General features: G+C 36.1%; 1 protein-coding gene across 13 annotated transcripts in view; it reads left to right on the top strand.

Annotated features, from left to right (window-relative positions):
* AKAP11 (A-kinase anchoring protein 11) overlaps nt 1–12,385 on the top strand; it is a 50,717-nt gene that overhangs the window by 8,083 nt on the left and 30,249 nt on the right. For 7 of the 13 annotated variants that reach the window (XM_045053493.1, XM_045053489.1, XM_045053491.1 and 4 more), the window contains 3 exons: nt 3,851–3,980; nt 5,475–5,584; nt 11,031–11,147. In XM_045053493.1, the coding sequence (XP_044909428.1) occupies nt 5,525–5,584; nt 11,031–11,147 (177 nt within the window). In that variant the 5' untranslated portion in view covers nt 3,851–3,980; nt 5,475–5,524. The remainder of the gene's footprint in view (nt 1–3,850; nt 3,981–5,474; nt 5,585–11,030; nt 11,148–12,385) is intronic. The other 6 variants (XM_011290613.4, XM_023251876.2, XM_023251883.2 and 3 more) reach the window with 1 other exon arrangement.

Genomic DNA, 12,385 nt, shown 5'->3' with positions numbered 1-12,385 from the left:
AGATGAGCCAAGTCTTCCTCAAGGAGGGAGGTCCTTCAACTGATGCATGAAGAGTAAATGACAGTTTAGCTGATGGAAGAGAGGGTAGGTTTGAGGGAAGCTTAGGAGGGTGACAGGTCAGGATTTGGTGACTGACTAGATGTGGTAGTCTATAGGGATTGAGGGAAAAGCCAGTTTCCAGCTTAGCCTGCTGGCTCAGTTGGTTTACTGGCTCTACGGAGAGAAATTGTTTAGAGAGAAAATTTTATTCGGTTTTTGGACGTACCAATTTTGGAGTAACTGGGATATTTAGTTAGAAGTATTGAATAGAAAATTGGACCCAAGGAACTGAAACACAGGTTCAGGAGTCGAACTGGAGATAGACATTAGGGACTTATTTGCACAGTTAAAATCAGAGGTAGAGATTGAATATCCTTGGAAAACTAGGTAGACTGAATACCACAAAGGACAAGGATGAAGGTTAGAAATATTAGCGTTTGAGTAACAAGTTGTGAAAAAATTTAGAGAAGGAGGCTAATGTAGTACCTAGAGAGAGAGAAGTGTTCTCATTCAGAAATCACAGAGGATACTTGTTAAAGGTATAGATTTCAGGATTCCATGTAGACCTCCTGAATCTGGACCTTCCAGGGTGGAATGGGTTAGAAATAAGCTGATCCACACCTGTACTGAAGTTTGAGAACCAGTGCCATAGGAAGAGAGTCAAGATGGGACGAGAGTGTTGATAGAAGACAAGGAAGGGGCTTCAGAGACTCCTTGGTTTGGTTAACTCATGCTATAAAAAGGTCAGGAAATAGATGATGCCAACTTGAAAATTTCTTAGGCCAGAGGAGAGGAGGAAAGACATGGGAAGTACTTATTTTCTCATTATAAAAGAACTTCTGTACATCCAGAAGAATAAAACCGGCATCATTGCATCTACTTAGGTAAAAAAACAATGTTTGTACCCATCTAGTACATGTTCTCTTTTATGTCGCATATACAAATAACACACGTGCAGTTATACAGATTTTACCCAAAAATGGGATACTGTGAACATGTGGAAACTTATTTTACTTAACAGTGTATCATCTTCCCATATTATAGGTATGTGACATTTCATAACATTAAAAAAAGTCCCAGTTGTCATGAATGACCACTATCATGAGTTTAGTCTATATCCATTATGGTATTTCCGAGGCCTGTACAAATATACACACAGAGTTGGCGCATGTAATTTTTTTTTTAATGACAAGTAAAGAGCGTACTGTTTACACTGTTCTGCAATTTGCTTTTCCCCTTAATATTTTGTGGTAATGCTGTCACATCAGTGTGTATTCATCTAATTCCAACAGCTGGTAAAAATCAGTCATATGAATGCAGTATAATTTATTTGAATTGATGGGCTTCTAGATTATTTTTAGTTTTTTTTTTTGTTTTAGTGACTATTCTTTCACATATATATTTATGAATTTTGTGCAAGTGTATATGTAGGATAAATTTTAAGAAGGGGAATCACAGGATCCTAAGATAAGTGTAATTTATTCAAAGTGCCCCATATGTGTGTTTTCTGTACTCTTCATAATTGTTCTCCAATGCTTTCATCTGTTTGTATTCTGTGATATTTCTTAAGATTCCCTCGGTGTTCCGATGTCTTTAGCAATATCCATTCTGCCTTTTGGTTGCTTCTGAGGGGATTTTGATTATTTCATGGTATTGTCTTTATATCCTGTGTCCTCAGTGAGCTGTAGCAGCTTACTTTTCAGTTGTCTGTCCTGTCTGTCTGTACTTTCTTCTCTCTGATCTGCTTTCAAAAAATGATCTGGATCACTCTAATTTCTTTGTAGAGAAACACACTTAGTTATTCCCTGCTTAGGACTCTTGTTTATTTACCTGTGATAGGGCACAAATCAAAAAAGCATTCAGTGAAAAGTTTGTCATCATAACACAAAGGTGTTTAGGGGAAAACACTGTAGTTTTGCTCCTCTTGTGAAATCTGGCTAAAACTGCATTCCCTCGAATTATATAAGGTGGTGAAGAAACCGTGCTCTGTTGCTTTTCCCCCCATCTGTCTTCACATCATTTCCAAAGATACATTTTTTTTTTCTTTGCTTTACCAGAGGTATGAGTCACACTGTCTCACGTTGGAGTCACTTGGATAGGCTGTTGCAAAGATCATTCTCTGATAGGTTTTTCCCTTAGTGAGATAATATTTTACTCATGTGTTACGTTAAACACAAAGAGATGGAGTAGGGTTCAGAAAATGAGTGAAGATACAGAACTAAATATGGTGTCTTTTTTAGTAATATAAATTCTGAGGTAGTGGTCTGAAAATAGATTATATGGGTTTTGGGTGACATGATTATATTTGTCTGGGCTTTTTTTTTTTTTTTTTTGTCTTTAGTGTATTTTTACTTTTTTATTTTATGTTTTTAATGTTCCTTCGTAGGTCTGTTAAATACTGGATTCTGTTTGCTTTAGTACTGCACTGTGAAAAGAGTGTTCTGCCCCAGTCTGCTATTCAGGAGTATTGTAGGTAGAGCACTGGGGTAATTAGAGGTGTCAAATCCGGGATGTTGTCTCAGAGCACCCTGGCCTCCCCCAACCTCCTTGTCAGGGGCCTGGCATGTCACAGCACCTTCCGGTAAGCGGCTCATCTAGATAACCAGTCACCTTCTTTCCTGAGCGTGTAATCTTTGCTCATTATTGACTTTGGTTAGCAGCTGCAAAGGTGATTGCTTTTTCCCATCTCTTTCCCCAACTCCGCCCTTTCAGGAGTCAGAGAAGGGGAAGATGCCTTGTGCACTGTTCCTCTGTCCTTCAGTGTTGTAGTTATTTAGGAAGAGATGTGTTTTTTTTTACACTTGTGTTTTTAATATTTATTTTTGAGAGAGAGAGCGGCAGAGAGGGAGACAGAAAATCCAGAGCAGGCTCTGAGCTGTCAGCAGAGTCTGACGCAGGGCTTGAACCCGTGAACTGGGGGATCATGACCTGAGCCGAAGTCAGACGCTTAACCAACTGAGCCATCCAGGCACCCCCTTCAGTGTTATTTTTAACATGATTGCATCAACAGGGAATGCATCTCAGTTACTCAGTCACTCTCCTGTCTAGCATCTAGAGTGCTTCTTATTTCTCTCCAGTATAAAGTGTGTTTGAATACCTTTTCAGACCTTAATACTGGTGTTTGAACACCTTTTCAAACATTTATACTGTTTAAGACCTGGGGTGCTAGAGTTTGAAGGTTTGGATTTGAATCTCAGCTTTCCTGCTTACTGTGTGGACCTGCACGAGTTGCTTAACTCATCCTTGCCTCAGTTTTTCTCATTGTAAAACTGGAGTAGTACTACTGTACCAGTCCTAAGGATTAAATGAGATCTTCATGTAAATCTCTTAGTAAAGCACTTGGAGCCTTAGAAGCTCTCGCTAGGACCCTAGATGCTCTAGGATCATTGTTTTCTTTGATGAGTTCCCGAAAGTAGAATTGTTGTATCATAGCACAGGAATATTTTCAGAGTTTAGATTTGCATTACACTTTTGCCCACCAGAAAGATGCTAGTTGACTCAGGCGCTGTGTTTGAGAATTTTCCTTTTCTGGAACCCTTGTGTTGGCCTTTGTATTTTATATGGTACTTAAGGCAAGTCCCTTTGCCTCTGAGGGTTTCTGGCAGTTGAAGAGAACTCTATGGGTAAAGAGGAGTAAAAAGGATTATTGTCTTGCCTTGGCCACATAAACTTTTATGTTTATACCTCATTTTGAGAATTTGACCCCCTTGATCATTTTGGCCTGTAAGTAAATATTTTAATTTTTCTTTTAGCTATTATTTATAGTTTCTAAAATGCCTCCTATAAATTATTTTCCATTTCATTCTTACAGTAAACTTCTCCAGTAAGTAAGTTGATATGTACATTGAGGAAATAGATCCAAAGATACTTCAATTTACTTGGAGGAAACAAAGCTAATGAGAGGAAGAACAAGGACACAAATGGTACTCTTCTGAGTTCTGGTATGTTGCTCTTTATCTTGTACTGTCGAGACCTCCCTTGCCTTTCTCACAGTCCTACTTCAATTCTAGTCATTAATCACATTTTATTATTCAAGAGACCACTAGGATTTATCCTAGTTCAGAATAGAATAGCATCATAATTCTTTATTAGAAATTAGAACCTAGCGGCACCTGGGTGGCTAAAGTTGGTTAAGCATGGGATTTTGGCTCAGATCACGATCTCATGGTTTGTGGGTTCGAGTCCCGGATTGGGAGATTCTCTTTCTCCCTCTCTCTCTACCCCTCCCCCACTTGCGCACCCTCTCTCTCTAAATAAATAAACTTAAAAAAAATTAGAATCTATGCGCATGCATACACACTTTGGTTTTATCTCTACGGTGAAAGAGTATAAAATTAGAACTCCACTGAAATTTAGGGGGTTTTTTTTGCAGTTCTGATGGAAACTAGTTGATGTTTGATTTTGCGTATAAATCTTTTCATAGTGTAAACTTAACATTAATCGGATGCCTTGAAAACCTCAACTAGGTTAATTCTTGGTAAGGCCAATTTGGTTGAAACTAACCATTTCTTAAGTCTTTATTGATTCAAATTTTTTAGTTATTTAATGATTTAGAATTCACTTCCTATTCTCATTCTTTACTATAATAAAATGTTTTTCTTCCAACACTCTAAACCCAAGGGCCATATTGCTTTATTCTCCCCTGTATCCATAGCATCGAGTCCAAGTAGATTTTAAATGAACAAGGTACTATGGTCAGATGTGAATTTTGAATGGTTAATGCCCAAGTTGATTTAAACTCTCAAAGGTACTGCCTTAAAACATTGATAAAAAGTTTAAGTCCTTTAGTTTCAGAGTTTCTTCCAAGAGGGGTATGTGTATGTGTGTGTGTGTGTGTGTATGTGTGTGTGTATGTGTGCGTATGTGTGTGTATGTGTATACACGTGTACATGTGTTGTAAGTACTCTTAATCATTTAACTTGGATTTTTTTTTAACTCTAGTCATTGGTATGCTGTTAAGATGGCTAAATAAGGAATTTGTTATTGTTTATGTGATTTTATTTTATCTACACAGATTTCATATTCTCATTTGTATATTATCAAATATTTCTACCCAAGAAATAAGGTGTAAAAAACATTCACACATTCACGGTTGCTGTAGGGTTAGAGTGACTTTTGGGAGACAAGAAGGCTCGGATTTTTTTGTAATCTTCACTATTTTAGATTTTAAAAGGTTTTCTAAACACTTCTTATTAAGACTTTCAAGTATTTTCTTATTTGTAAAAACACAAAAATAAAAAACAAAAAAAACCTCACAAAGGCAGTGAGATTGAATAAATAAGGGTAAACTACTTTATAATAATTGTTTATGTCTCAGAATTTTTGTTTTATGTTTTAATTTTTTTAAATGACTGAATTTAAAGAGCTTATTTTAGGACAAAATGCTTGCCTGAATCACTGAAATCAGTAGTTTTCTTTTAATGTGTTTTCTTTAGGTGTTGTATGGACTAATTCTTCATTGATTACACAGAAAAGCAATATAGTTATGGCAGCCGTCCAGACTTCGAGAAACAGTCACGTGAAGACTAGAGCATCTGTCAGAAAAGTAAGTTCACTGTGTTAGATTTCTTTTAGTGATAGTTTTAATAAAAATGTTGATCATTTTTTAAAATCTTGTTAAGCAGCTGTATGATATTCTTATTTTTAAACGAATCTCAATATTGTAATTAGTAATATTAAAATCTTGCAGAATTGGCATATATGAAAATAGTGTTATGAGGTAATGGAGACAGTCAACTTTATTTCCCAGAGATTGCAATGCCTCCCCATTTCTTCTCAACAGATAGTTTTCTGTTTTTTATTTTCTCAAGATCTTCCATCTTTTAGGAATGTAAACATCAGCTATAAGTTTTCTTACGTACCTTTACCTTTGCCCCAAAATATTACCATTTACTCATTCATTCACCAAATGTAAATTTGAGTGTTTATTATATTCCAGGCGCTGTGCTAGGTATTGGATAATCAGTAGTGAGCAAAATAAATATGATTCCTGATCCTTTGTTTGTAGTTGGTGGAAGAACCCTCCTTTTTCCTCTTAGGACAGTTTGGTTACTCTTCCATTTCTTGACCTTTTTTTCCCCTAACATTTTATTATGAAAAATTTCAAGCATAAAGAAGAGTTAAATTCATAGCACACCTACACATAAACTTTCATATGAATCAACCATATTCAGCAGTTGTTAATAAAGTAAACATTGAACAATGTCAGAGTTAGGAGCATCAACCTCTGTGCAGTCAGAAATCATGTACAAATTTTGGTTCCCCAGAAACTTAACCACTAACAGCCTACTCTTGATGTGAAGCCTTAACAATAACTTAAACAGTTGATTGACCCATATTTTGTATATGTATTATATTCTGTGTTCTTAAAGTAAATTCTAGAGAAAAGGAAATATTAAGAAAATCATAAGGAGGAGAAAATACATACACGGTATCGTACCATGTTCATTGAAAAAAATCCACATGTAAGTGTACCCATGCAATTCAAACCATGTTGTTCAAGGGTCAGTTGTATTTTGTTTTATTTACTCTGTGTGTGTGTGTGTGTGTGTGTGTGTGTGTGTGTGTGTGTGTGTGTGCGCTTGTGTGTACACGCACGTGTCTACTTTGTGGCAGAACAAACTTGAAAGTTATGGTCTTAATGTCTCTTCACTCCTGAATACTTGAGTGTGCTTCTCCCAGGGATCACAGTATCCTCCCACATAACAATAATACAGTTATTGTATAAAAGTAGTGCGAGGATCACATTCAAGAAAATTCAGTATAATTCCCTACTATCCAATACCCAGATGTACTCAGATTTCCTTTATTATCCTTGAAATCTCTTTCGCAGTCCTCCTCACCCCCAGTTTGGATTCAGTCTAGGCTTCTAGGCCTTAAGTTGCACTCGATAATTATGACTTATTTATATTACTTTTGGTCTGAGAGTTTCCCCTCTTTTTTTTTTTTTCTTTTATTTATTAAAATTCAAGACTGACTTCTTGAACAGGCTGGACCAGTTTCTTATACAATGTCCCACATTTTGGATCTGTCTGGTTGTTTTCTCACAGTGGTATTTAACTTATTCCTCTTTCTTCTCCATTTCATAGATTCTAGAAGTTAGGTGTAAATGCTTGATTAGATTCAGGTTAAACATTTTTGGCAACAATAATTTGTAGAATGATTTGAAGACAGAATTTCAGGTTTTCCTGTGATCAGTGATACAAAAATTGATCAGTTGATGAAGGTAATCACTCTGCCAGAACTGTCCATTTTAAAAGTATATTTTATGTTTTCTAGTTATCACATAATCTGTGAGGGTGATACTTGGCTCTGTGCAAGTATCTTGTTTTTTCCAGCAACCTTTTGTCTAATATATTTGGCATCCTTGATGACCCTTTCCAGAATCTTATTTCCTGGAAGCTGCAGAATGATGATTTTCCAAATGTTATCATTCCTTTTACATTTATTAGCTAGAATTCTTTTATTTTTTTTAGCTTTTTGAAATGTTTATTATTTATTTTTGAGAGAGAGAGAGAGAGAGAGATAGAGACAGAGCATGAGGCGGGGAGGGGCAGAGAGAGAGGGAGACACAGAATCCGAAGCAGGCTCCAGGCTCAGCTGTCAGCACAGAAGCCGATGCGGGGCTCCAACTCACAAACTGTGAGATCATGATCTGAGCAAGTCAGATGCTTAACTCACTGTGCCATCCAGGCTCCCCAGTTAGCGAGAATTCTTAAAGAAAAACTTTCTCTCATTAAGGTTAAATGAACTACAGTATCACCTAAAAAGACATGGTAAATGCCCTTGAATTACCAATTTTCAGATTAGTGATTTGGTGTAATATGCAAGTGAGTTTATTCTCATTCCTTCATTCATTCACTTGTATTGCTCGACGCATGGATTTAAAAATTCTCTATTTTCCAATCTTTTATTTATAGTCATTTATTCATTTACTTATTAATTTAAGTTGCTCAGAGGGTCTCTAACTTGGTCCCTGGGAGTCCCTCTAAGCTGGTGCCTGTGTCATTTTGTCTCAGGCTCTTAATTCTTTGATTGCTTCCCTGCTTTCTAGTATAACAGATTGACCCAGTTTCACCATCTACTTACCCTTCCTCAGACCTGAAATTGGCTATTTTCCCAAAAAACCCTGAATAGTATTTAGGAACCAAGTACCCTGGGTACTAGGAGTACTCATTGTCCTTTCAGTGTCATGAATTTATATCAATAGTTCAGGTTCAGATTTCAGATTTTTTCCTTTTTTTGAGTTGTTTGTACATTATCCTGAAAACCTCCACTCATTAATGAAAACAGAATCATTTAAAACTTAGAATATTTTTTAAAGTTTATTTTTACTTATTTTGAGAGAGAGAAAGAGAGAGCAGGAGAGAGGCAGATAGAGCGAGAGAGAGAGAATCTACACTGCCAGTGTAGAGCCTGATGTGGGCCTCGATCTCACAAACCACAAGATCATGACCTGAGCCAAAATCAAGAGTTGGATGCTTAACCGACTGAGCCACCCGGGCGCCACATCGAATATTTTTAAGCCCATAGAAAAGCTGAGGAAAAAAAAACTCAGTACAATGAACACTATACATACTCTTCACTTAGGTTCACCCTCTGTTAACATTTTGCCAACCCATTCTGTTTGTGTGTGTATATAAATACACGTGCACACACAAACGTACTTCCCTTTTGAAACCATGTGAGAGTATGCTGCAGGCATCTCTTAGGAACATCAGCATCATGAGAGCCCCTCAGAAAATTATTAATTCAGTAGCATCATCTAACATGCAGTTCATATACAAATTTCCCTAATTGTCTCAGATATCCTTGATATTTTTACTTTGTTCTTCATCTAGGTAGGATCCAGTCAAGATTCACACTTATTTGGGTATTGTGTCTCTTTGGTCTTCCCCCAATATCACCAGATATCACCAATATAAAGACATGTATCCTTTGTAATTAGTACAGTTAAGTAATCTGTAGGATGATGCTGAGAGAGAGTATCCTGTTCTCCAGTAGCTTTTAACCCAGTGATTAAGATACATTGATAATTTTTCCCTAAATCACTAATTACTTTGGGAGTTACAAATGGCATTTTTAAATTTTGTTATTCTTTCCATATTTGTCATTCAGCCTTCTTATATATACACGTATTTTCCCCCAACCCCCATCCTTTTATCTGTCTCTTTTAATGGATTCATAGATTTTTTTTTTAATCCAGTTGTTATGATCCATTAACTATTTTTATTCTTTAGATGCCCAAGTTTGGCCAGTAGGAATTCCTTCAAGTTGGCTTCTGTTGTCTTTTTTTAATTCCAGTGTATGTATGTGTGTACATACACTGGAATTAAAAAGGAATTAAAAAGTAACATACGGTGTTATATTAGTTTCGGGTACACAGTATAGTGATTCAACAATTCTTTGCATCACTCAGTGCTTCTCACAACAAGTGTGCTCTTAATCCCCTTCACCTATTGCTTCTGTGTTCTTTTGAAATGACCCATTTAGTCCCTGAGGTCTTCATTGCTTTCTGTCACAATTAAAATGTTCCATCCACACATCATGTTTTCTCTGCCTCCAGCTTGGAACCAGCCATTTTCCTAAGGAGCTCTAGTTCTTTTATTAGCAAATGGTATTTAGAAACCAAAATCTGGGTGCTGGGTATGCTCATTACTACTGAGGGTCATTGCTTCTGTGATCTTTTTTTCTTTTTTAATGAATTTATTTATTTAGAGAGAGGGACGGCACGAGTCTGGGAGGGGCAGTGAGAGAGGAAAGAGAGAATCCCAAGCAGGCTCCTCACTGCCAGCTTAGAGTGTGGGGCTGGAACCCACGAATCTGCAAGACCATGACCTGAGCTGAAACCAAGAACCAGACCCTTAAACAACTGAGCCACCCAGGCACCCTGCTTCTGTGATCTTTTAATGGAAAAATGTAGTACATGTGTTTAAAGAATCATGAGTTCATATTGATAATTTGTATTCAAATTTAACATTACGTTATTTTCTTGACTGCTTTGGTTTCATATTACGTGTATCTCTTAAACCAAAGATTTCCACTAATTTCTAATTTATTAAAATTAGCAAACATTTACTGAGTTCATATAGTACGTGAGGTACTGAAATCTGAGGAAACATTGAATAAAATGTAGTCTCTGACCTTAATAATTTAGTTTAATGGTAGGAAAGACAAGTACATGTAGAGACAGTAATGGTGATGTGTTATGATATGGACTTCATGATCTCAGTGTGCAGACAATACAATAGAAACTTTGATAATGACTAAGGGGTGAGAAAATCTTTATAGGTCTTGGACTGGGTAGGATTTCTACAGGGGAAGATTAGAGAGTAAGGACATTTCTGATAGAAGAGCAGATCAACAAATCAGTGGAAGAATATGGTAGAAGGAAATTAACGTTCTCTTTATGTCTGACTATCATACTCATTATTTTCTTTATATAAATTTTTCTTCCATCTGTTCCTTTGCACTTGTGACCTTTCTTCTACCAAATCTGGAAAGCCTTATCATCTAGTTGTGTTAAGACCCTGAAAAGCCTTAGTTCAGGTTACTCTCTTTCTTTTCCATCTCCAACTTTGTTATGAGAATAATCACTTTTGTTAGCATGCCTTATTACAGTTTCCACATCATCTCACTCCTTATATAAATTGTTTCTTCTGTTCTGCCAATGACTAGGAAATCAGGCATGTAGTCTGTTGGGTTTTAGTGTAGGGTAAGAGTAAGTGTACCCATTGTGAGGGCCTCATGAGCTTCTAATAGGTCGAATGCCTGGGCTATGGTGTGTGTGTGTTTTGATCACTTGGAACTCTACTTAAATAAGCCTTTTGTTCTTTCTTCCTCTCAGCTCTATTGAATTCTGTAGATATTCTGTAGATATCAAATGCATATTAATTGGAGAGTTAGTGACTGTACACTTAAAAGTAGAATATCTCCAGGATCTTTTACCTTGTCTTAGAATTAACTAAATTAAGAGTATCTTTTATTTTCAGAGTTTCAGTGAAGATGTGTTCCAGTCGGTCAAGTCTTTATTACAGAGTGAGAAGGAACTATGCAGTGTATCAGCGGAGGACTGTTTAAAGCAGGAGGAACATGCCAATTTGACTGAGGTTTGACATAATACTTTCTATATCTTTTCCTAATAAAACACAGTGTATCTTCATGCTATTTTGTAATACTTTCTATATCTTTTCATAATAAAACACATGGTACTTTTGTGTATTTTCATCCTTTGTAAAGCTGCATCGTCTATTTTTAAATTGTTTAAAATCTCTCTATATTAATTCAGTATGAGAAGTACCTGTTTTAAATATCCACCAACATAATTGTCTTAGTGTATTATAACGAGCACATTTAATTCAGTGCATAGACGTTGTTGATCACTCATTGGACATACAGCACTATGTTAGATGATTCCTGCTGTACTCTGAAACATGAAATATATACTATTTTCGTATATTCATTTTTTGGGCTATTGTTAGTTTTCTTGGTTATTTAAATTCAGCACTTTGATACAAAATGAAAAAGTAGTGATAAATTTATTTTGAAATTAATATATATACTAAAGATACACTAACTACTTGCTCACCTATTTCTGTGCTACATCAGTGTTTCCAGTCTTTGTTTGGATTTATTACTGTGAAAAGAAGTAAATTTTTTCTTGCATTACAGCTGTAGTTAATCAACACATTCATGTTACCAATGTTACCAAATGAGAGAAGTAAGATATTAGGTTATTCAAGCTCAAAGATGATAAGTATGTTAGTTAAAAAAAAATTTTTTTGAAACCAAGGATCTAATAAAAAATAGGGATTTTCTTATATATACATATATATATGTATATATATATGTGTGTGTGTGTGTATATATATATGTGTGTGTATGTATGTATACACACACACACACACATATATATATATATATAGGCCTAGTGTTCTCTGACCCAAGCCTTTTCTATTTGTGTCTGCTAATTTCTGTGGCTCTTGCCTGTTATCTTCTTTGTTATCCCTCCTGCTTTACTTTAGTAAAGCCCAGCCACCCTTAATCTCTTCAGTTGTTGCCAAGTGTGACAGGTCTCCTGTGTCCTTCTGCCCTCAGTTTTCCAGCCTGTTTTCTCTAGCTGCTGACGTAGTGCCTTTCCGAGCCCACATTCCTTGGCAAGGCCTTCCTTGGTCAATGGGAAATATAAAACTACTGGCATCTTCAAAACCCCATGTCAACTTATTTTCTTTTTTGTATACAGTAAAAGGAAACTTGAAAGAATAGCAGGAATTTCTGTCTCACTTGAGGGTGTGCGTAGCTCAAAGTATTTTTTCGAAGAAAGGAAGTTTGTTTTTAAGTGTCTCTT

Source organism: Felis catus, chromosome A1 (genome assembly GCF_018350175.1).
Source record: "Felis catus isolate Fca126 chromosome A1, F.catus_Fca126_mat1.0, whole genome shotgun sequence".
NCBI lineage: Eukaryota > Metazoa > Chordata > Mammalia > Carnivora > Felidae > Felis > Felis catus.
The sequence above is the reverse complement of the archived record's forward strand: the minus strand, read 5'-3'. Positions and strand labels throughout refer to the sequence as shown.